This window comes from Pungitius pungitius, chromosome 2 (genome assembly GCF_949316345.1).
Source record: "Pungitius pungitius chromosome 2, fPunPun2.1, whole genome shotgun sequence".
Classification (NCBI taxonomy): domain Eukaryota; kingdom Metazoa; phylum Chordata; class Actinopteri; order Perciformes; family Gasterosteidae; genus Pungitius; species Pungitius pungitius.
In genome coordinates, this window is record NC_084901.1 from 3,195,584 (window position 1) to 3,218,763 (window position 23,180).

Genomic DNA, 23,180 nt, shown 5'->3' on the forward strand with positions numbered 1-23,180 from the left:
TTGAATTGGTTGTTGGACTCATCTGAAGGCGCCCGCTGCTTCTTTTTTTTTTTTTTTTTTTTTTTGGCCACGCGCCGGGAATTTCCCCGCGGCTCGTAAATCCGTCAGCTCTCGGCTCTGCTGTTTAATCTTTTCGACCTCTGATCAGAGACCACGCCTGATTCATCCCTGGTGATTGACGCGCTAAAACAATTAATTAGGAACAAAGCAGCCACATCAAACCCTCTTTTCGTGTCAGATACACATGTCAAAATGTCAAGGCGCTCTAGGAATAGGCCTCATTACCAGCAAACCCCCCCCGTGGCATCGCCCCCCCCCCCCCCCCCCCCCCCCAGGCATTTATTTGCCAGTCCGGAAAGCCCGCTGTTCTTGTCCGGCATCGCGCTCCGGGGATCAAGCTGAAACCTGGCATCACGTCGCCTGCATGTCATCCAAAACTTTTCTTTTGTAACAGAAGCCCCCAGATCCCCCCCCCCCCACCCCCCCCCTGTGATGTGTCGCGTATCATCGGCAGATGGATGGACGGCATCACGAGAACCTCGAGAAAAATGACAGTGACAACACCTCCCTCTTTTAATGTCACGCCTCCTGATTGAACTGCCCCTCTGTAATACTCAAAGTAGTAAAAACATACCTAGTATGAGCATGAATATGTTGAATGGGTGCAATCCCAACTCACGAAAACTGTTCATTTATGTCAAATATGTTTTGTGATTTCATACCCATAATGTATGAAAATAAAGTTGCAATGCGTCAACATTGCAACTTTAATCTAAAAAGCTTCTACAAAGTAAAAGAAGCATTATTCGGATAGCGTTCAGGTTCTGGTCTGGGTCGGGTACCGTGATGCAGCGACCACCGCAGAGAGGAGGGGCATGTCGCCTCTCTATATAAGGCCTTGAAAGCCTGTCCCTCCTGGATCTGTCACCGGCCCTCCTCTCCTCCCCCCCCCCCTACGGAGATCCCCCCCCCGTGCGCTCCTCGTCTCCCATCACTCTGGTCCGAAGGGCTCCCGGAGCCACTTTGTCCTCTTCTGCACCCCATCTCTCTCCCGCCCCCCCGGCCTCCCGCGTACTGAGAAGGCACCTTTTTTTCCCACCGACCTGCACCTTCTGACTCCTCGGTGCTTTCGTTTATCTTCAGGACGCGGCTCAAGATGCCAGAGCCCACGAAGAAAGGTAGGAGTTGTTTCTCTCAGCATGTACTATTGGATTTTTTTTATTTTTTATATTCACATCTACTTTCATTACTTCATACCAAAGTTAGTCATCGCTTTAAGCCTTTGCATGCCGGGCTTGTTCAGAGCAATCCTGTCTTTGCCGTTGATATTCTACCACTGATGCATGTTTTTACCTTCGCGGGGGGGGGGGGGGGGGGGGGAGAACAGGAGGAGATTTGAGGTTTATGAGCAGATGGTATTGATTCCTGGCTGGATCGCCCTGTGGGATCCAACCGGAGAGACACATGGCGACAGAAGCAAAGACCTGGGAAGGATGGGGCAACCGGATCCAGGGGCCGGAACAACGAGGAAACATAAATGTTTCTTCTTCTGATGATCTATGAGGGTCGACCCATTTCAGACCTGCCCCCCCCACTCCCCGTTATTCTACTCCTTATTCCACCGCACGGAGCGTCTTAACCCGTCCTCTTGTCTTCCACACCGCACGCAACGTCACTCATCTGCACCAGCGACTCCATCAACATTCCCTTTAAACCTTTCAATCCCCTCTTGTCTGTCATTACAATATGGTGTTACCCCCCCCCCCCCCCGACTCCCCTTTAGCCCAGCTCTATCGCCCGGGGGGCCGCCCGCAGACCCAGACATGCCCATGTAGAGGTAATGGGACATTTCGTTTGGATCTTTGGAAGCTTTGCTGGTGACAGACGGTAAAAGTTTAAAAATAAACTTGTTTGCCTCCAGGGGGCCGTTGGGATTCTTCCGGCTCTTTCTGAGGTTCCTACCTTTGTTTGTCCATTGCTTGAGTCTTTCTTCATTGACCTGTGGATAGAGGGTGGCGTATCAGGAGAATGTATTAAAAAAAATCCTCGCAGAACATCCGTGATGAACTTTCAAAAAGTGGGTAAATGTTTGCTATTTTACTGGCTCCAGAATCCCATTCCTCACATCGGACACCCTTAATCTCTTGCCTGAACACGAAAGAATATATGTTCCCCAAACCAAGAACCCCCCCCCCCCCCCCACAATGATCAACTTGACGCACCAGTGCACAGTGTTCATCCACAGCCGTAAACATCCCTGATCCCCCCCCCCCCCCCCCCTCAGAGACAAAGCTGTGGGGAGATAGAGGCTGCGGATTCCAGTCGGCCCCAAACACTCCCCGTAAATAGCATCATGGCCCCCAGAGCAGCAGGGGAAAAAAAAGAACGAGAGCAGAAAAAGTATTGTTCTTCTAAACGAGGCGGGACAGCTGAGGCGGAGGAGGCCGGCGCTGTTGTTTCGGAGCCTTTAAAGAGTCACAACCGCAGCGATGACGGAGCGGGCCGAGTCGCCCCCGCGGATCTCCCGGGACGCGGATTCTTGTCCCTGGAATAGTTCAGAATGAGCGCCCTCTTAATCCCCATCCCTTGTTTCCCTGCCATCTCCCCCCCCCCCCCCCCCCCCCACACAGCCGCCCCCACCCCTCCTCCTCTTCCTGCGCCACATGCCAAAACAGACCCCCCCCTCCTCTCCTCACCCCCGCCCTCAGTTCAAGTGGGATCACTCAGAGGTCAGACATCTCCCCATTAAGACCCCACCCCCCCCGTCTTCAGCTATTTACTGTCCCCGAGGTTCATCACTGTCTTTTTGAAATGTTGAGAAACCACCTCACAAATCCAACCCACGGCCCGATACACAGGGGGAGGGGGGGGGAGCTTGTCGGCAGCTAATTGTGCCACTTAAGTGCATCCCTCGGTCCCGTGGAAGCTCCTCTTGCGTAACCGGGTCCCTTAAGTAAACCCCCCCGCAAGCCCCAACAGGGCTAAACAGGATAATTCATGTCAGTGTATTAAAGCGATAAAGGTCATTATTTGGAGGAATTAAGCCGTCTAGAGCCCTTCTGTCTGAGGGACGACAGCTGAAAATACCTGGAGTCCTGTCAGCTGCGGGGGGGAGTCCTCGGAGGGGGAAAACAAAAACCCTCTTCTCTCTGCTCTGATTATCTCAGCGCGGGCCGACGAGACGGGAGAGCGAGAGGCGACCCCCCCCCCCTCCCGTGATGTGATGTGACCCCGCAGGATTGTGGCCCCGCTGCCCGGCCAGCGATGCATTGTTTGGAAGTGAGGTGGGAGCGCAGCTAATTTGGAAGAGGAATGCACACAGGGAATAGTTTCAATCGGAGGGGGAATCGGCAGCTTGGACGCGATGGGAGGAAAATAGCCGTGAAAAACGGCGTGTAGTCAGCATGACGGACGTGGACCTGGAGGGGGTTTCGCAGTATTCATAGACGGGGCTCCAGCAGCTGCCCGTTGAGAGACTGTCTAGGAACGCTTCTCTTGAGCCCCTGCTTGCCCCCCCCCTCCCTGCAAAACTCAAATCTATTCAATTTCAATTGTAAAGCCGAAACGTAGAAACATCTTCTTGGGCGGAACGATGGGATGCAACAGAGCCGTGGTCGCTCTAAGCACTTGACAGGTACGTCGGCGTGGTCAGCGCATTGACTAAACTACGTGCGGTTGACCCTGGGAGTCCAAACAAAAACCACCAAGTTATGTTTGGGAAATGAACTCAACGCCCCTCCATGAGGACACGAACGCAATGAACGCGAGTCTCAAACGACAGTCTCCCGGGGTGAAAATCCCGGCTGAGGCCTCGCGTCGTGACGGGTTCGATCGTGTTGTCGTTCGACAGTGACGGTTTCTTTCTCTTCTCTTTTTTAAATTTTTTTTTTTATAGATGAGACGGCAAACGGCCAGGCCGAAGGTGAGTGGGTGGCGCTCCACGTCTGATCTGTCACATGGCGGTGCAGCAGGTCGTAGCTGCTCAAAGTACACGCGTGCACAGCGACAGACACGTATCCATCAAAAGGAGCAGCTCTTGAAATTGCACGCAAATGCGGGAACACACAGTGAAATAAATGCTCCGTGGCGACGTGAGCATCTCTCACATTCCTCTCGCCCGGCCCCGCTTATCTGTCTCTGTTGACTCAGCTGCCTCCTCCGGGCCGCCCCATGTGAGCAAGGTGCCGGCATGTAACTGGCTGCCTGCCGGGGCGCTGGGGTTTGACCTTGGATCTGCAGCATCTTGAGGCTGGCGCGCCGTCGGGAGGGGGCGTAGAGTTGATGCTAGCAAACCAGCTAAAGCTGTGGAGTCACGATCAGATCAAACGGATTATTATCTCTCAGTCTGACCCGAGCACTACTGGGATTAGTAACTGTGATGTCATCCATCACGCTGCGTGTTACGAAATAAATTCCACTGCTGTGACACTCAGTCATGTGTTGTTGCCAATTACAGGTCAACACAGACAGCAGAACAGGAACACGTAAATGTTCCACATTTTGATCCATGACGCCTTTTTCAGTGAAATTCCTCTCTTGTTGCAAAAACACATGACGGCTTAATCCCCAAAAGGTATAAAATGTAAATAAACACTGCCTGATGATGCCTGAGACTTCCAGTGGGTGTTGATACAACACTCACTGCTTACACCTTAAGGCCTCTGAGGCAAAAACACCCTAACACCTCAATGGAAGCCAGCATTGTCATAATTTAATGTTTTTCCACTGTGCATTTCAATTCCTAAACATAACATCAATTGCATAACCCTGACATATTAACAGCAAAAACAAAATTGTCTTGAAATTGTGTTTTTACTTGGGTTGTATTAGAATGGAGTGAAGAAACATCACTATTTGGGATGGTGTGTGAATGACGAGGTGCAGGCGGGTCGCAGTAGGTCAGCGATGGCGTGTGTGTGTGTGTGTTTGACTGAGAGAAGCGTTGCAGATGATGAAGCTTTATATATATATATATATATTTATATATATCTGTCACATGCTCAGAATGTGTTGCCCCGGACAGTAACGGTGTCCTGCCCCTACCTGAGATTTCCTTGGAGATTTCTCCACCCCCAGGTGGGTAAACACCTTGAAACTGCACTTTTCCCTATTGCTCGACACCTCGTGCGTTTACCCGACAGGTCATTTCAGGTCAGCCGTGAGAGAGCGCCGCCGCCCTCGCCGTGCAGATGTTCACGCGCCTGCACTGCTCTCCCCCCCCCCCCGCTTTTTTCGCCTCGACGCTTGCTTTCCGACAGGCAACTGGTGCTGTGGCCTCGTGTCCTTGTGTTGGCGCAACTGTGTGACGCGCTGACGAGTCATCAGCCAAGGAGGGAGCAGAGGGATTTGGGGAAATCGGGGTTCGACTCGGACGGCGACGGCGCGAGTCAGCGAATCCCTACTTCCTTCGATCACTTTGCGGGATGAGATGCGCAATGACCAGATAGTCGCTCCGCCGGTGCCCCTCGTTACGGGAGACAAAACGGCCATTTTTCTGCTTTATTTATATATTTCGGACAATTTGAATGGATTTAGTTCAATTTCAGTGAACAATTTGGCACATCAGTAGCATGGCTCTATGGGAGGTCGTATCAGTCCACCATTTTGGTGTGCAATACCTCACCAACTATTGGATTGGTTTCCATGAAATATTGTACCCACGTGTGTGCTGCTTAAAAGAATGAATCCTGTAGACCATTAGCACCCATGGTCCGCTCATAAGCTGTTGGCATGTTAGCATTCTGCCGTTAGCATTCAGCTAAAGGGGCAGCTGTCGTGGGTGAACCTCACAGAGCCAACCGCCGTGGTTGTAAAATCCTTCTCACCTCGACTCGGAACCTCGATCGTCGAATTCAATTAACGATGGTGACTGTCTGGTCATCTGGCGATTTATGCCCACCTTGTTTGAGCAAGCAGTGGTTGTGCCGATGCTTGCCGCCTCCAGCTTGGCGCTTTGTCTGCTGCACAGAAGCGGGAGCAGAGGGGAGAGAGACCGATGGGAAGAATCCGGAGCCCGGGGCGTTACGGGCTGTGGTGGCTCGGGAAGCGAGCCCCACCTTGAAAGGGTCAAACCAACCGCAGCCGGGTGGGGTCGGGGTAAAAGAGCAGGTGGAGTCCGGTAACTCCGCTGTAAAGGAGGAGGGCCCTTGCCTGCCCCCACCGACTGGTAAGTGTCACGTTTAAAGTCGAGTGATTCCCATTTCTCTCTCAGATGCATGGTTACCCCTCTGGCTCCTTCACTTAAAATGCAAACAAGCCACGAAAGGTCCTACAAGGTCATTTCGGAAGCCCGGCTTTGAAATCTCGGTTGGATCCGTCTCTAAATTGCTTCCTACGTTTGTTTTTTCTCCAATGCATGCAGACATCCGAGGAGTGTCTTGAGTTTATCAGATATCTCAAGTAATGAAAGTAAAGAAGTAATTTTTACTAATAAATAAACTAAAGACTGAAGGTGATGCAAATTGTGCACAAGGTGAGTGATCGTAGAGGCAGAACAAGCTAAATATAGTATTCAATACCAACCAGTCGGCTGGTTTCAGCTATGTAGTATCTACAGGTAAGATATTTTTTGAAGTTCGGATTTCATCTGCTGCTTCACGGTTGGTGTTTGTTTGATACACCCGTGTGTGTGTGTGTGTGTGTTTTCTGTGCGGCGTGAGAAGCTTGGTTTTAATGACTTGGCGCGTAATCACACGCTGTTTTACCTGTGAGAGCTACAGCAGATTTCACCAAACCATCAATATTTTGCCCGCGTTCCCCCCCCCCGTCCAAGAGCCGCATGTCGCACTCCACTCGGAGGCGCGTCTCTCGCATGCGATACACGGCCTCCCCCCCCTTTTTTGATGGATGGGTCTATTTGTCCGTTACACCTTTATTACAGATGATGACGACGATGCTGCAGCCACTACCCCGTCCCCGACACCCCGAGCAGGTGGGTACCCTCAACGGCCCTCAGTACTTCCTCTTTGAGGAGTCACGTTCAGCCCGATCACATCACGGGAACTTTTTTGGGGGAAGGGCGCTGAAGTGCTCTGTTTGATTCATTAGTTGTGAGTGTGTTTGTCGGTGAGGTGAGAATAGCTAAATTAAATGATTCATTTAGTTTGACAAAAAAGACATTGGCTCAAATCTATGCAACTCCACAGTAAAAACGGTATATTTGTATTTGTACAGATTTGCACGTGAAATCTGTAAATAATCCGATCTATGTCCAAAACACGGACATACATGTGTGTTTTTTTAAAGTGTGTGTTTTTTAATATAGGTAAGGGTGTGAAACTGATACTTCACATTTGAAGTGTCCGCAATTTGAAGTCTCCTTAAGTCTTGTTGGCGGTGAACTTCCACCTCTCTGTCTCCTGTATACTTTATACGTCTTTCGAAGACGAGTGACGTGTGGTTTTAGCTTCCGAGCGGGAAACAACACGGAAATACTTCTCCGAGCTTTTCAAATGGAGAACATGCAGCAGCTAGTTGAACCCCCACCCGGGTGAAGACCGAAAATCCACCGAACCGCCCTCAGAAGTTGAGCTGATCCTCCTCATTTTAACAATGACTGTGCTTTTTTTTTTTTTTTTTTTCACAGAGGACGCCAATTCGCTCAAGAAACTGTCAATTGAGCTGCCTAGTAAGATTCCCCACTACCAGCATTTAGTCGCCCCTTTAAAAAAACCCATTAGCCGACTCTAAATCCAGATAAACCCACTGACTGAAGGAAACATGGGCTTGTGTGTCTGGAAGTGAGCTTTTCCATGCAAATAAATGTGGTGATGGTCAAAATGTAACACATTAACACACACCCGTTAATACATGTTCTATGTGTTTTCTGTTTTTCTAAACTCATAAATTGCTATTTATGGGAACACGTTTGGAATTCTGATCGTAAAAGTCGGATCCAGATTTGGCGATCGGTCGATGTTTAAGATAAAGCTCGTTTTCCAAAACAAAGTGCATGCCGTTGATTTTGTGTTTCATGCAAATCTGTAATCGCCTGCTGCTTTTACTTCTGTGTGCTCGCTTCACAGTGGACTTTACAGTAATATTCCTTCAAATATGCTGTAAATTTCTCTCTGTCTTTGTTTAGATGATAGCGTGCCGGCCATGGGGAGAAAAGACTCAGGTAATAAACTGGTGGCCAAAGAACAATGATATGAAAATCATGGCCTCTTTTTTTTCAAAAGCCCAGAGGGGAAGAAAATCAGATTGCGGCTAAACCAGGTTCCCTATTTTCACAACAGCTGCTCAAATGGAAGCCTGCCAGCAATTGAGAGTGAGCCAAGTCGATATGACTCATCACATGATGGGGCAAAGGGGGAAAAAGGATTCAAAAGGGGCGTGCAACATTAATATAATAATCGTTTTGTCAACAGTGAGATTCAAGACCATTTCTCCCATTACAAAGAAGCCTGAAGAATCAGGAAAATGTCCCTTAAATTTGACCTCTTATGCGTGTCAAGCTGCATTTTTGTGTCTCATGTTGTCTGTTTCACGCTTTCTATGTCTAAAATCTGCTGTTGAATGAGGAAGCGATGACTGACAGTGAGAAATATCTGTCTTTTCTGTACAAAGAATACAACCCTCTTAATCGAAAAGTGAACGGCGGCTTTATCGGCTTGGTCGGCCCGTGCGATGGAGAGCATTGTGACCAGCGTTTTGTGTGTTTGTGTGACCAGTGTGGTCTCTGGGAGAGGGCCAGGGCCCCGAGGACCCCGACAAGCCCATCGACAGCCCGCCGCGGTCCACCCTGTTGATAGAGAGCCCCCAAAGTGCCGTTATCCTCGTGGGTGAGTGGAAGGACGAACCCTGGAGGAGATGAAAATAAAACCCCGTGTGAAGATATCAAATAAATAAATAGCGTTTGATGGTCACCTCAGGACAGAGCTGACCTTGCATTTTACCCATTTACAGTCTTTAAACTATACTTCCTGATGAGCAATGACCTCAGCATCAACATTTAGAGATAATGACCCAATTAGTATTCATTTCCCCCCCCCCGGATTGTTGGACACTCCATCACATTGCATTTCTCCGTGACTCAAGGTGGAGACATCTCCTTTGTCGCCAAGGTGGAGGCCAAAGATCTCCTCCGCAAACCCACGGTCAAGTGGTTCAAAGGAAAGTGGATGGATCTGGCCAGCAAGACGGGAAAGCACTTGCAGCTGAAAGAAACCTTTGACCGATTAACCAAGGTACCGTGCAGCAAAGCCCCCCCCCCCCCCGCCTGTCCCAGCTCCTACCTCGCAGTAACCCCATTCCTTTACTCCCCCCCCCTGGCAGATACACACGTTCGAGATGCACATCGTCAAGGCCAAAGACAACTACGCTGGAAACTACAGGTGTGAGGTCACCTACAAGGACAAGTTTGACAGCTGCTCCTTTGACCTGGAAGTGAAAGGTTTGTTCGAGAGCGGCGAGCGGCGTCACGCTGTTGTGTTGTTGTGTTGTTGTGTTGTTGTGACGGCTGGACAAAGCGTACAGACTGGAACGTGTGTTGTTACTGTCTTACAGAAGCTGAACAGGGCTCACAGAATATTGATATTCGATCAGCTTTCAAAAGAAGGTAACGGAGGAACTGGGAACAGCGTCCTGTAATGAATTATGAGTATGCGACAGTCTATTTGTTTATAAGAAAACAGGATTGATACTAATAGATGAAAAATCTAATTCTAGTGTCGTATTGTTCCACCTTTAAGTGTGACGAGGTGGTTGTAATATTGTCATTGACCTCCCTCAAAGGTAATTACAACTCAACCTGCCAATTCGATGTGTAGTTGAAGGCCTCATTTGAAACCCCCTCCCACACACCAACCCCCCCACACACACCACCCCCCCCCCCTCCCCCAACCCCAAACAATGTGTCGGGAAAGCAATGCAAAGCGTCCCGTTTTTTTTTTTTTTTACAATGTTGCTGGGACATTTTCCTGGGACAACTCCGAAAAAAAAAAACGCCTCTCACAAAGCACCTTGTTTTTTCCGGGGGGGGGAAAAGAGAAATAAAGTGGTTTTGTGTCGGCATTGATCGCGCGGTCAGCTCGGCGCTGACGCATCGATCGAGGCCCTGCTTTGTGTTGCTCTGTGAAGCATTGTTTCCACTCTGATTGAATCTGTATTAATCTCTCCTTGTTAACAACAGCAGTGAAGGACAAGAGGATGCAGGGGAGCTTGACTTTAGTGGTCTCCTTAAACATAGGTGAGAACAAACCCCCCCCTCCCCCCCGACCCAGACTTTTCACCCGTATTGTAAAAAAAAAAAGTTCCTGATAGATTTCATGTCCTTTGTCTTCCATCACCCGAGTCAATTTTTTGGGAACTGGGAAGAAGTTGTGTTGCTTGTGTTAAACTTTGAAATTTGTTAACATTTTTTGGTGAATTTGGCATCAGCCACGGGAGCCTCCTCCAAGGCGCAAACGGGAATCTAGGGAAGTGACGCGGACGAAATTGTCCATTTACTTTGGGCTTGTCTCTTTCTCCCCCCATCTCCCCCTCCCCCCCCTCCCCCCCTACATATTCAGAAATCAGAGGTTAGTAGACAGCAAATCATAGGGTTTTTAAAAAAAAACGATTAGACCTTACTGCGGGTGAGTACTGTAATCCTGTAGAGCCGCCCCCCCCAAGCATGACGTGCAGCTCCAGGACTTGGACGAGCACCGCGTGTTGGCCTCCTGTAGCACGGTAACACTCCATTTTGAAGGCAGCATTCCTATCCGCTCCGGGGCGCCAATCGGTGATGACGGAAATGGGGAACCATTTTTTGGATCGTCACTGATGTGCCGGTGGGCGCCATAGAGAAATGGTGCCGTAAAATAGTGTTATCTCTACGTAGTCGTTTTTTTTTTTTTTTTTTTTAATTGCAGCTTCACGCGTTTTTTTGTTGCCGCCGTGTTTATTTCAGCCTCCTTCGCAGTTGCCTGAAAATAAACAGACGAGAGGTAGAAACATAGGCTGGAGTGATATTTGACTGTCTGAAATGTCCTTTGTGTAAACTAACCGCACGCGCTAATGTCCAGGGGCGCCGTCTTCTGACTCTCACGTCTCACAAACCTAACGCCCTCCATGTCGTTGTCTAACAGTGTCGGAGCATCCCTGGAGTGAAACAACAGAAAAACAAAAACAAAGGGATGGGCCCACACTTTTTTTCTTAAGTGTCGTACCCCACTCGAAACACCTCCTCCATTCAGCTCCCATTTAATATTTCCCAATCCATTCCAGGGTCCACCAGAGAAAGGCCTTTTCGGAATCGCCGTTGTGTGATAAAATATACTGTGATAAAAGCCGGAGACGCAGCAGTTCAAGGCGACGGAGATCCGCAGCAGGGACCTGAACCCCCCAGATGTGACGAAAAGGGGATGTTGGGTTGTATTAAAGGGTTAAAAGTGACGAAAAGGGGATGTTGGGTTGTATTAAAGGGTTAAAAAAAAGGAAAAAAAAGAAATGGAAGCCACACGTTGAGAGGATGTATTGCTTTGTTTATTTATTTTCTGGTTAGCCATGATAACGAGTCCTCATTTGTGCAGTTGACCCTCCGATACAAATTAAAAAGCCCCCCCCCCCCCCCCCCCTCAGTGTCTTTGCACCATGCCCATCCCTTTGTGCGACATGTCCCCGAGGAACCAGACATAAAACCCCTAAGCCAAAGGGCGCTTTAAGATTAAGGTTAGCGGGAGAGTTCCTCGGGACACGTCGCGAAGCGCCAGCCCGCCGACTCGAGCCCTCACGCCGTTTTCTCCCCCCCCCCCTCCGCCGCCGCCGCCGTTGTCCGGCCTCCACCAGGGAGCCCAAACAGGAGGATGACACCCCAGAGGTGGACGTGTGGGACATCCTGAAGAACGCCCGGCCGGACCAGTACGAGAAGATCGCCTTCACCTACGGCATCACGGACCTGAGGGGCCTGCTGCGGAGGATGAAGAAGATCCCGAAGGAGGTGAAGAAAAGCGAAGGTAGGTCGCTCTTCTTTTTTTCCGGGGGGGGGGCGACGCCATCGGGCCTTCGTGACGTTGGTGACGTTTCGTTTCGTAACCCTTTTAAAGCTTTCGCAAAGAAACTGGATCCGGCGTACCAGGCGGACAAGGGCGGGAAGATCCGCCTGGTGGTGGATCTGGCCGACCCCACGGTGGACCTGAAGTGGTACAAGAACGGACAGGAGATCAGATCCTCTCCCAAGTATGTCGCGACCTTTTTTCCTCCCCCTCCACCCCCCTCCTCTCTCCTCCTCTCTTCTGTCTCCTCCCGCCGCCAGAACGCCGCACAAATGAAAGCGTTTACAAAAAAAAAAAAATGTAAAAAATGTATTTCATTTGTGGCATCGCCTACCTTGTTTTTGATATTGTGTGTTTTTTGGCGTAATGTTTTTTCACCCCCATCAGAAGCAAAATGGTAAAAATGTTTTTTCATCACACAGGTCTGTTTTCTCTAAAGCTAAAAGCAGCCTAGTCACCTGTAACTGAATTAATGATTTAAAAGATCCAATTCCAATTCATGCTTTACTTTAAAAAAAAAAGTAATGGAAGAAAATCTGATTGGAGACACTTTCCCCTGTGATGTGAATGTAGCTTCAGGTGCGCTTTATCTATACACATAAGCATAAGTATAAGACCCCCAGAGCAACATTTGGGTGAAAATACAGTGTGTCCTCGTCTGTACAGGAAAATATGCTGCCTCCTTTACAGGTCTTTAACCAAGTGTGGCTTTGGAAAAAACTTAACTACATAATAAGTTCATCTTAAAGTGAAGAAAATAACTACTTTAATCTACTTTGACTGAAAGGAGCAGACGTGGTTTTACATCTTCAGCAAGTTTTTTAGGGCAACAGGTATCATAAGTTAAATGTGAAGACTAACGATACTAGACATAGTGAAGCGTGTTCTAAACTTTTGAAAAAGTGGTTTTGACAAAACCTAATGTTATAAAACCCTCTAAAAAATAAATTAAAACCTGCATCTTTAAAATAGCTATAATTTATATTGTATGAAAAACAATTTATTTGTTATTCAAAGCGGATAAAGTTGTCATGTTTTAGAATGTTGGGCCTTGATTACACATTCTTAATCCTATAGGTCTTAAAATAATTATTAAATATATTTCTTACGACAGGGTTTGTTTAAAGTAGATATTAGAAGCACAGACACCTCTTCATACAACGCGTACTTTCATTAGCTGAGATCAAAGCCATGCAAAGTTAAAGCCATCTGGGAGGCCACTGCTGCTTTTCTGGTTTTCAGGGCTCGCCGCTCAGAAGACGTCACTGTAATAAACTCTCCCTACCCCCCCCCCCCCCCCCCCCCCTCTCTCTCCTTTCGCACTATTTGCCAGTTCCACGAACCCCCGCCAAGCACGGTGTCTTTGTGTATGTGTCTGTCTCTTCTATCTGTGTGTGTGTGTGTGTCTTGTCCCGACGCTCTCTCTCCCTGTCCGCCGTAACCACCTTCCGTGCGCTCGCCGTGCCGCGCGGCCCCGCCTCCGCCTCCGCCGCTGACCTTAAGTCAAAGGAAGTAAGTCCGCCCGTTCGGGCCTGGTGCTTTGGTGTGATCCCGTCCCCTCTTTCCAACCTCACCGTTGGGCTTGTGAAGTGCACTCGAGGCGTGTTTGGCATAGCAATGATGTTCATTTAGACTTTTTAAGAATGATTTTTGGTAATGAAACCCATTCACGTCGTATATTGTTGTGGTATATTACTTCACACGTGGTGTCGTGGACCAGTCATGTGACTAATGGGCTTCTTCTCAGGTACATTTTTGAGCATAAGGGCACACAAAGGATCATGGTTATCAACAACTGCTCCATGAACGATGACGCAGCATATTCCGTGGCTGCTGGAGACGAAAAATGCTCGACGGAGCTGTTTGTCAAAGGTACCTCGTCCCGTTCGCCTTCATTCAACCTATAAAGACCTGTGCACAGCAGTGTGGAAAAAATCCCACTACATGGTGTTTGCTTTTCCCTTCCTCGTCCCACAGAGTTGCCCGTGAAGATAGTTAAAGACATTGAGGCGGTGAAGACCACAGTGAACGAGAGGGTGGAGCTGGAGTGCGAGGTGTCAGAGGAAGGCGCTCAAGTCAAATGGTGAGATTTCATTTGTCAAAAAAAAAACTGTAGATGTGATGAAATAATCATTTAGTAACCATTTAGTAACCATTTAACCCAATTTAACAACAGGCCCTTTTGTGTTCAGCTGCTCGTTTAACCGCAAAGTGCGTGAACGTGACCCCATTTTTTTTCTTCTCTTCACTCCTCAGGATGAAGAACGGCGTCGAGGTTCCGACCGGCGTGCGCTCCAGATACCGGGTCAAGTGCGAGGGAACCAAACACTTCCTGGTGATCGACGACGCCTCCAGGGAGGACACCGGGACCTACTCCGTCATGGCCACCGGCGGCACGTCTGAAGCTCACGTGCAGGTCGACCGTACGTAGCGTACCGGGCCTTTTCTTTTTTTTTTTTCACAGGAGTTTCACAGGAGTCGGCGGCGCTCATGATGTGGCTTCCTTCATTCCCCCCTCCCCTCCCCCCTCCACCTCCCCCCCCCCTGCTCGTCTTGGTCATTCAGTGAAACCGTTGAAGGTGTTCCGGGACCTGGAGGATGTGAAGGTCTTGCTGGGTCAGCCCATCAAGCTGCAGTGCGAGATTTCCCCGGGCAACGTGCCGGGCCGCTGGTACCGGAACGGCCAGCTGATCCAGCCCAACGACCGCATCAACATCGTACACCGGAATAAGTACGCGATCCGTGTTAACGTCACCGTGGCTCCCCACACAGCAAATTTCAGAGGGTTAAATCCACTCTGTGAGATTCCATTTTAACTCTAAGCTGGTGTTTATATCGTCCCAATCTTGTCAGTGTTAAATCAACACTCAAAGTGTTAACAATTTAACTCGGAATAAGTGTCAAAATAAATCTGCTCAGCGTTATTTAGCTGATGCTTTCATCAAAAGCAACTTATGTTGCATTTTTAACACATGGAGGTAACGTTTTAGCGCATGGAGTAATTCTGGGTTAGGTGAATTGCTCAGGGACACTTTGACATGGAACATGGGTAAGCCAGGGATTGAACCAACAACCCTGTGGTTCCTGGCACACGTTCACCAATCCGTGCGCCATATTACATGGAGTTAAGCCTGATACCAAGAAGTGTGACACTGTACAGTTACATTTCAATCCTATCAAAGAGTTAATTTAACTCTTCTAAGTGTCGCAAATGGATCTGATCTTGACACTGGATTAATGACTCCAACTCTTTCGTACAATTGACTCTGTAAGAGTGGAATCATTTTTTTCAAGTGTGATTTCAACTCTTCACTTCAACACTTTTGCCCAACACCGGAAAATTAACTCTTTTGGATTTTGGCGTGCAGGGTTCATCGCCTTGAGATCGCGGCCGGCTCCCTCCACGACGCGGGGGACTACACTTTCGTTCCCGAGGGATACTCACAGAGCCTCTGCTGCAAACTTCACATCTTCGGTGGGTAACCTGTTTGTATCTTCACGTTGGAAAAAAGAAAAAAGAAAAGATAGAAGAATGACATAACCTTTAGGGTGTATTTGAATGTTCTTTAGACCCACCGAGGGTGCATTTGGACAGCATGAACTTCCCGGACAACACAGTGACAATCGTGGCGGGAAACAAGCTTCGCTTGGAGATCCCCATCAGTGGAGAACCGGCCCCCAGGGTGGTGTGGATGAAGGGGGAGAGGGTGAGAACTCACTACTATTTTTTTTCAATCCGTACAAAAAGTACACCCCGCCTTCTCGATCCCGTGTGTTGAATTCAGACGGAAGAAAAGGGCAGAAGGTTTCATCAAACTTTGCTCAAACAGGAATAATGAGGCGTTGATGGGGACAATTTTAAGACACGGATTAATGGACGTTTGGTCTTTTGAGTAATTCCAGCCGCACAGCGGCATATGAGGGATTGACTCAGTATAAACTACAGCTTAAAACAACTTTAAGAGGGGTTTTGGATTCACACTGAAGCACAGGTTATAGACTATTGAATACAATTCTTGGTATTCTCATGGGTCATTTTCACTTTGTTTCAGGTGATCCTTGAGTCCGGCAATCGCGTCCGCGCTGAGACGTGCGGCGACCAGACCAGCCTGACCATTGACGTCACGGAGCGGGAGGACATTGGCAACTACAAGATCGTCCTGCAGAACGAGGCCGGCGAAGCCACGGCCAGCGTCAAAATCAAGGTCGTGGGTAGGTCATCACAGAACAGACGTTCACGAGGTAACCCCATGTTCGTTTGTCTTAAATCCGTAACATGCGTTTATTTTTTTCTGCAGACATCCCCGACCCTCCGGAGGCTCCGTTGGTCCCCGCAGTGGGCGGCGATTGGTGCTCAATGATATGGGAACCGCCCAAATACGATGGGGGTTCACCGATATTAGGTGAACATTCACGTCTTACTCGTTACCCAGGTTCACGGTTTTGTTGTTGTGAGACTGCACGCTTTCTAACCCTAACCCTCTGAAAGGTTACTTCATCGAGAGAAAGAAGAAACAGAGCTCCAGGTGGATGCGACTCAACTTCGACCAGATCAAAGAGACGTCGTTCGAACCCAAGAAGATGATCGAGGGGGTGCCGTACGAGGTGCGCATCTTCGCAGTCAACGCCATCGGCGTGTCCAAGCCCAGCGAGCCGTCCAAAGCCTTCACTCCCCTCGGTGAGTGAGCACCGGCACCTCGAGCTGCAACCCCACCCCCCCGCCAAAAGCATTACGAGAGGCTTTCAGTTCATCCAGTAGCCGCTTTCACGGCAGTGGAAGAAATGAGTGGGCCCCCCGGCGACGGTGCCTGTGCGATCTGCCCTTGGTACCCCAGCAACGCAGCTGTTCCTCCTGACAGTCCACCATCCCAGGCATTCTGACAGTGACCTCCACTGGACATGCAGGAGCTTTAGAGGATATTAAATATGTCTTTATAACGGCTGCCAAATCATCTGCGGATTAGGGGTTTAGGAGATCGGGTCTGTCAGAGGGTTCAGTGGGAGTTATATATGATTGTGTACACAAGAATAGATGGATGGAGCACGGACTGATGGGATCTGGCTACACTTTTGTTCCCCGGCTGGTACGCTCCGTCACTCGGATTCAGAGCATACCAGCCGCGAGCGAGAGGCGCCGCTCTCTCGTGTCCTCGCCACTTGCCAAAAATGCATGTTTTTTTTTCCGACGCGGTTTCATACCCACCGTTGGCTTGTTTCCCGTGACTCCTCTTATCCCCCCCCCCCCCCCAAAAAAACCCCTCTTCTGTGTCTGCCTAGCCGTGACCAGCGAGCCCACCATGCTGGTCGTGGACGACGTCACCGACACAACGGTGACCGTGAAGTGGCGTCCTCCTGAGACCATCGGAGCTGCCGGTCTGGACGGATACCTGGTGGAGTACTGCGTCGAAGGAAGTGAGGCAACCTTCTTGTAAAGATTTCAGAAGTTGTTTAGGGATAAAATTGGGATCACAGCATACACTGTCCCATGCTACAATGTGACCACTTCTATCCATCGTGCTGCTTACCAGATTTGAACGCCATCCGACACAGGAGACCCACCATTTCACAGCGTGGCATCCATTGCGTGTGTAAGCGTTGAATCGAACGTTCAAATTTCACCGATTTCTCCCCTCTCAGCGGATGACTGGATCGTTTCCAACCACGGGCTGACGGAGAAGACCAAGTACACCATCACTGGGTTGACCACTGGGAGCAAAATCTTAGTGAGAGTCAAAGCCATCAATGCCGCCGGAGCCAGCGTCCCACGGACCACTCAGCACTCTGTCCTGGTCAAAGAAGTCATCGGTATTTTGACAATCACGTCAATCACGTGACTTTAAATGTTTTTTTTCGAAGGGAACGATTAAAACACACATCTGCATTGGCGCGCTTTTTTTACGGGTTTGGCCGCTTCCTCCCCAGAACCACCGAAGATCCGCGTCCCGCGACACCTGAAGCAGACGTACACCCGCAGAGTGGGAGAAGCGGTCAACGTCGTTGTGCCGTTTATGGTACAGCAAACTCCCGCCGATCGATGTTCGCTGTGTCTCTGAGCAGAAGCATAGACGGACTGTGTGTGTGTGTGTGTGTGTGTGTGGGATGTCTGCAGGGAAAACCCAGGCCCAAGGTCACGTGGCTGAAAGAGGGCGCGGCGATCGACCCGACCCACGTCAACATCCGCAACACGGACTGCGACAGCATCGTCTTCATCCGTAAGGCAGAGCGCAGCCACTCCGGGAAGTACGAGATGGCCGTGCAGGTTGAAAACCACGTGGACACTGCCGTTCTGGACATACAAGTCGTAGGTAAGTGGGACGGTTCTTTTTTTTTTTTACAGCACCAAACTAGATTTGTCAATTCAATTGTAACGAAAAATAGTCTCTTTATTGCTGTCAACTCTAATTCTAGTTATACTATGTTTTTCTATAATGTCAGAATAAACAATACACTTTAAAGTACTATTACTACAAATTGTAATGTTGCAACATTATTATTGACTCATAATGGGCGAGTGTCAATTATCCTCTACCTTAAAACAATAAATAATGATAATAAAAAAGACCACAATGGTTTTCTCTGATCATTAGACCTACCTGGGCCTCCTCAGTGTGTGAACATTGAAGACGTCTGGGGAGGAAACGTGGCTCTGGTCTGGACTCCTCCAAAAGACAACGGCAACGCCCAGATAACAGGCTACACCATCCAAAAGGCAGACAAGAAGACAATGGTAGGAGGTCAATTTGACCAGATGTAGTTACTGCAAATGAAGAAACATTTACATTTGCGTCTGCTTTTTTTTTTTTTTCCAGGAATGGTACACGTGCATAGAGCATTACCATCGCACCTGCATCACCATCCCAGAGCTGGTGGTGGGGAACGAGTACTTCTTCAGGATCTTTGCGGAGAACATGTGTGGCCTGAGCGAAACTGCCACCCAAACCAAGAAGAGCGCGCTCATCGTCAAAGAAGGTATCCGTGATTGCGATTGGTTACTGGCAATTTACCCCGACGTGGGGGTGGGGGGGAAGCTTGGAACAAATCACGCGCATTTAAACGTGTCAAATGTCAATAAAGTTGCACTTTATGCCGCTCGGGGGGGGGGCGTGGCGATGCACGACTCCCATTCCCGCTGCCTTTGACCCTGACAGGCATGCAGTTGAAAAAGCACGACTACAGCGACCACGATTTCATGGAGGCGCCGAGGTTCACGCAGCCGCTGATCAACACTTTCGCCATCGCCGGCTACAACGCCACTCTCAACTGCAGCGTCCGAGCCAACCCGAGGGTAGGTTGGCAGAACCTCGCCGACGGCGAGCTACGCGCGTTCCCCTAGCGGCGTGGCGTTGGGGAGCAGTGGGGCGTTGAGTGGATGCGGCGCGGTTCTTTCTAAACTTCTTTCTATCTTCTTTTTCATTCCTGGTGGTGACAATGATTGTTCTCCTGCTGCTGACGTTTTTTTTTATTTTGTTATTTTTTTTCCTGACCGCAGGCCAAAGTGATCTGGATGAAGAACAAGATGGCGATCCTCGACGACCCGCGCTACCGCATGTTTAGCAACCAGGGGGTGTGCACCCTGGAGATCAGGAAGCCCAGCCCCTATGACGGCGGCATGTACACCTGCAAGGCCATCAACGACCTGGGGGAGGCCCAGGTGGACTGCAAGCTGGAGGTCAAAGGTCAGTGCTTGCTAAGGGAGCCTGTCTGGGGCCCGGTTTCTCAAAGCCTTTCACCTTAATTGTTTTATTTCTTAATTTACACTGTCTCTTGCCTCTGCCTTTGCTAAAATAATATTCCTTTCTTTATCTATAAATGTTTAGCAAAATAGTCAGTGCCTTAGTATAAAGTGACTCTGGTAAACCAACTCCACGACGGAGTGCAGTCGTGTTTGAACTTTGTTAGCAGTCTACAAAAGGGTAACCACATTGGCGCTGGATATGTAAGTATTTGGATTGAGCTGCACCTGCTCTTCATGAATTCATGGCTACGGTTGTGTGGGAGTCCTTTGGGATTTCTTAATTGGGTTGCACCATTCGAACTAGGGAACAACTTTTCTATGGTAGTAAAGATTTTAGAATGGTATAAATTGGTTGCCAGGAAACATTTGTAGCACCGTTCAAGAAGCAATCATTTTGTAGCAATCTGATTGTGTAATTTCAGAGCATTTAAGTATCTTGACTCTAAACCAGATGTGTAAAGATAAATGGATTCAACAGTGGAAGTTGGGCTCGATTCATTCCTATAGAAATTGAAAGTAATGGTTTACATAGTTGCCAAATTCTGGGTCTGTTATTATGATTACATCAGGAAACAGAGGTCTGTAAATCAGCTTCTTCTGTTTTTTACAGATATTTTGAGGTAAAATTGTTTAATAGGAGAATCCAGAGTAAACACACAGACATAATGACCTGCCAAAGGGAAGATAACTTCTAAACCTGGTCATTTTAAACCAGTTAGCTGAACTCTAGATTTCATTAGCATAAAATGACCTGGATCTTCGGCCCAAGTTACATTATTCTCTTAGCAGGAACTTCTTGCGTGGAGCAACCTGTTATAATTTTCCTCCACTTTCTTACTGCTGTTGGAACTTATGAGCAGTTTGGTGCAGCCAACTCCTGGACATCATTTTCTAAAAAAAATACAAATAATAATCCGTTGATTTGTGTGCAGTGCACATAATATCTGGCGAAAACATTCCCATCACCACCACGTGTAGAGGTTTATCCCGTGTTTTCCGTCCGGTCATCTTGTTCATCATCACAACAACACCTCAACACACAGTCTGTCACCAGTCACTCCTCAGTAGGCATGACGTGAAGAGCCGTGCTGTTTCTGTGTGGCCTTAAACGATGCTCCACAGATTCCACTGTCCTCTTTACGCCACACAGTTAACTCCTCATATAAAAAGAGTTCAGCAATAACTCAACAGTACTCCCCGGTGCACACCTATAACTCCACGTTAACATTTTGTTAACCCCTTCTTCTCTTCTCTCTCCCCCCAGTCCAAACTCAAGAATTGTGAATGTATGTTCTCATATAAGGTAAGCTTTCATATGGTTTTGGCATATGAAGCTTATGTCATCCATTATGCATCTTTCAGCCTGCTTGTGGGGACCCGAGAAAGAACTTGCGAAAGGGGGCATTAACAAAGCAAGACAACTGCTGCATGACAACTGTTGCCAAATTGTTCCCCAGTTCTGCTTCCTGGCTGAATTTTAACAGCCCTGTTTTGGAATATTTTTAGTTGATTGCCATAGTTTCTGTTGTGAAATGGAGTGAACGCAAAGACTACCGCTCATTTCTTTTGTGTGCAGCAGATAAGGTGAGTCATTTATTTTGCAAAAACTTGCTAACCTTTGCCAAGAAGTCCAGAGCTCTAGTTTAAGAGTTTTACATTTTGTTGATGTGACGTCAAAATAGATTATTTTCTTTTTGCTTTTAATTGCTAATCGTACAGGATCCAAACAAAGCTTCTAATAGATATTCCACATTCTGCGGGGACCTGACTTGTAGGAGTTGTCCATCACACTTCAAGTCGAATCTCTTAGCTTACACTGGTGAAAAGTAAGATGTACTATAATACTGTAACTAAAGAAATCTAGACAACATTTAGGGAGGCCTGCTTATCTGCTCTCACAGACAGATGAGAAGATTGATGCCACGCTCATGTGTGGCAGGATGAATCACTCAAATAGCTGGAGAGCGCAGATATATTCAATTCAATTATAGATTTATATACTATATACATTATATTCTAGAATTATAATTCTTTTCATATTTCTGGCTGTTGGTTGCTACATTGACAAAGTTTACACTTCGTTCAAGACACCGTAAGCTTCGCTAGAGACCTTTGACCTGCATTTCATTTCAGTGGTATCAACTCTGCTTCTGGTGCTGCGAGCCTGAGCAGATGCGGCCATTTACAAACTGAGTGTGCATTGTGAACACGAGCCACATCCTTGTCCTCCTGTCGTTACCCAGTGGTTTGAACTCCTCTCTTCTTTGCATTCTAATTGTTCTGTCAGCTTCTTCCTCTTCTCATTCCTCTTCCTCGTTTTTTTTTTTTTTTCACTCTCCACTTCCACCTCTGTCCCTCCAAAGAACATGATAAGAGAATCTTTCCTCTCGTCCCTCAGGCGGCTTCACCTTCTACGAACTTATGAAACGCGGAGTTCCCCTACACCTGATTGACAAGTACATAAACGAGAAGACTGTCGAGCAAGAGAAGTAAAAACCGGATGTAGAGACACTTTTGCAGGCACCTGCCACTGATGGTTATCCTCTGAGCGGCCTGAAGGTTGGATGGAGGCACGGCGGAGCCATGGCGAGACTGTTCTGTGGTGTGGCGTGCTGTGTGCAAGTTTGGAGCTAAAACTATAGAAATAAAAATAATCCAGGTCATTATTTTTCTCACCCTCTTGTGTTCTGGTGTTTGGGTTCTAGCTTTGAATACATGTAGTGTGTAAAAAAAAAAAAAAACATATACAAAGCCCATATAGCACAGTGACACAGTATTTTACATTTTGATTCTTGTTGGGTGTTTGCTGAAGGAGATAATTTATTTCTGGGGTCTAAAGAAAGCTGAAGGGGGAGTGTTTAAACAATGTGTTTGTGTGTCAAATAAGTGAAATAATGTAGAGGGTTACACACAGTCCATACTCTGCACGACACTATGCTTTTTGGATTCACTTTGGACTTGAGGTTTGATTGATGCTCATGCATTGATGCGCATGCATTTACCTTTGTAATTAAGACCCACACGTTACAATAAAAAATACGTTGTGTAAAATGTGATTTTGTTTTGAGAATTCTTTTTGTTTGGATCGTAACACTATGACTATCTGTTTAAAGAAAGCAATGGAAGCTTTCACCGAGATTTATTTTATTATTATTTATTTCCAACAATTTGTAAGCAATTATAGCCAATCTAAATATACGAATAAAACCGAAATACCTAACATTCAAACATGGATATGTGAATAATTTATATTGTTTATATTATTGTTTTTATTTAAACGTGCCAACTAGCAATGGTTCATATTCGCCTCGCAAAATAGTTGCAAAGATATAAATATCTATGATTGTTGCCACGGTGCATTTTTTTTTTCTCCCATGTAAACTTCCCGGTGTCGCGGTCAAATGAGTCCTTTCCGGTTCCTCACTTCCGGTCGAGACGCAACCCGATCAGAAGCGCTGCGGAGCGCGTCG

At 47.9% G+C, this 23,180-nt stretch overlaps 1 protein-coding gene across 12 annotated transcripts; it reads left to right on the forward strand.

Annotated features, from left to right (window-relative positions):
- The first annotated feature begins 962 nt into the window (after nt 1–962).
- Nucleotides 963–22,766, forward strand: mybpc1 (myosin binding protein C1). 12 transcript variants are annotated; one of them, XM_062559737.1, is made up of 33 exons: nt 963–1,178; nt 3,896–3,922; nt 5,005–5,076; nt 5,969–6,166; nt 6,881–6,931; nt 7,586–7,627; nt 8,084–8,119; nt 8,673–8,783; nt 9,040–9,188; nt 9,277–9,394; nt 9,508–9,559; nt 10,133–10,189; nt 10,512–10,520; nt 11,770–11,936; nt 12,027–12,159; nt 13,723–13,847; nt 13,953–14,058; nt 14,232–14,398; nt 14,541–14,706; nt 15,344–15,450; nt 15,546–15,682; nt 16,028–16,187; nt 16,274–16,378; nt 16,465–16,653; nt 17,253–17,387; nt 17,613–17,780; nt 17,898–17,986; nt 18,085–18,280; nt 18,563–18,702; nt 18,785–18,944; nt 19,124–19,260; nt 19,465–19,651; nt 22,109–22,766. In XM_062559737.1, the coding sequence occupies exons 1-33, from the start codon at nt 1,157–1,159 to the stop codon at nt 22,201–22,203; spliced, it is 3,813 nt and encodes a 1,270-aa protein (XP_062415721.1). In that variant the 5' UTR covers nt 963–1,156; the 3' UTR covers nt 22,204–22,766. The 12 variants fall into 12 exon arrangements, with proteins under 12 accessions (XP_062415721.1, XP_037316118.2, XP_062415700.1 ...); XM_037460221.2 differs by lacking the exons at nt 5,969–6,166; nt 10,512–10,520; XM_062559716.1 differs by lacking the exons at nt 5,969–6,166; nt 6,881–6,931; nt 10,512–10,520.
- Nucleotides 22,767–23,180: the final 414 nt, after the last annotated feature.

Excerpts from the sequence above, each read along its gene's own strand:
- mybpc1 (XM_062559737.1), top strand. The coding sequence starts at position 1,157 with ATGCCAGAGCCCACGAAGAAAG. Across the intron at positions 14,059-14,231 it reads GAAGGCGCTCAAGTCAAATG|GATGAAGAACGGCGTCGAGG; the intron begins GTGAGATTTCAT and ends TTCACTCCTCAG. Across the intron at positions 14,399-14,540 it reads AGCTCACGTGCAGGTCGACC|TGAAACCGTTGAAGGTGTTC; the intron begins GTACGTAGCGTA and ends TTGGTCATTCAG.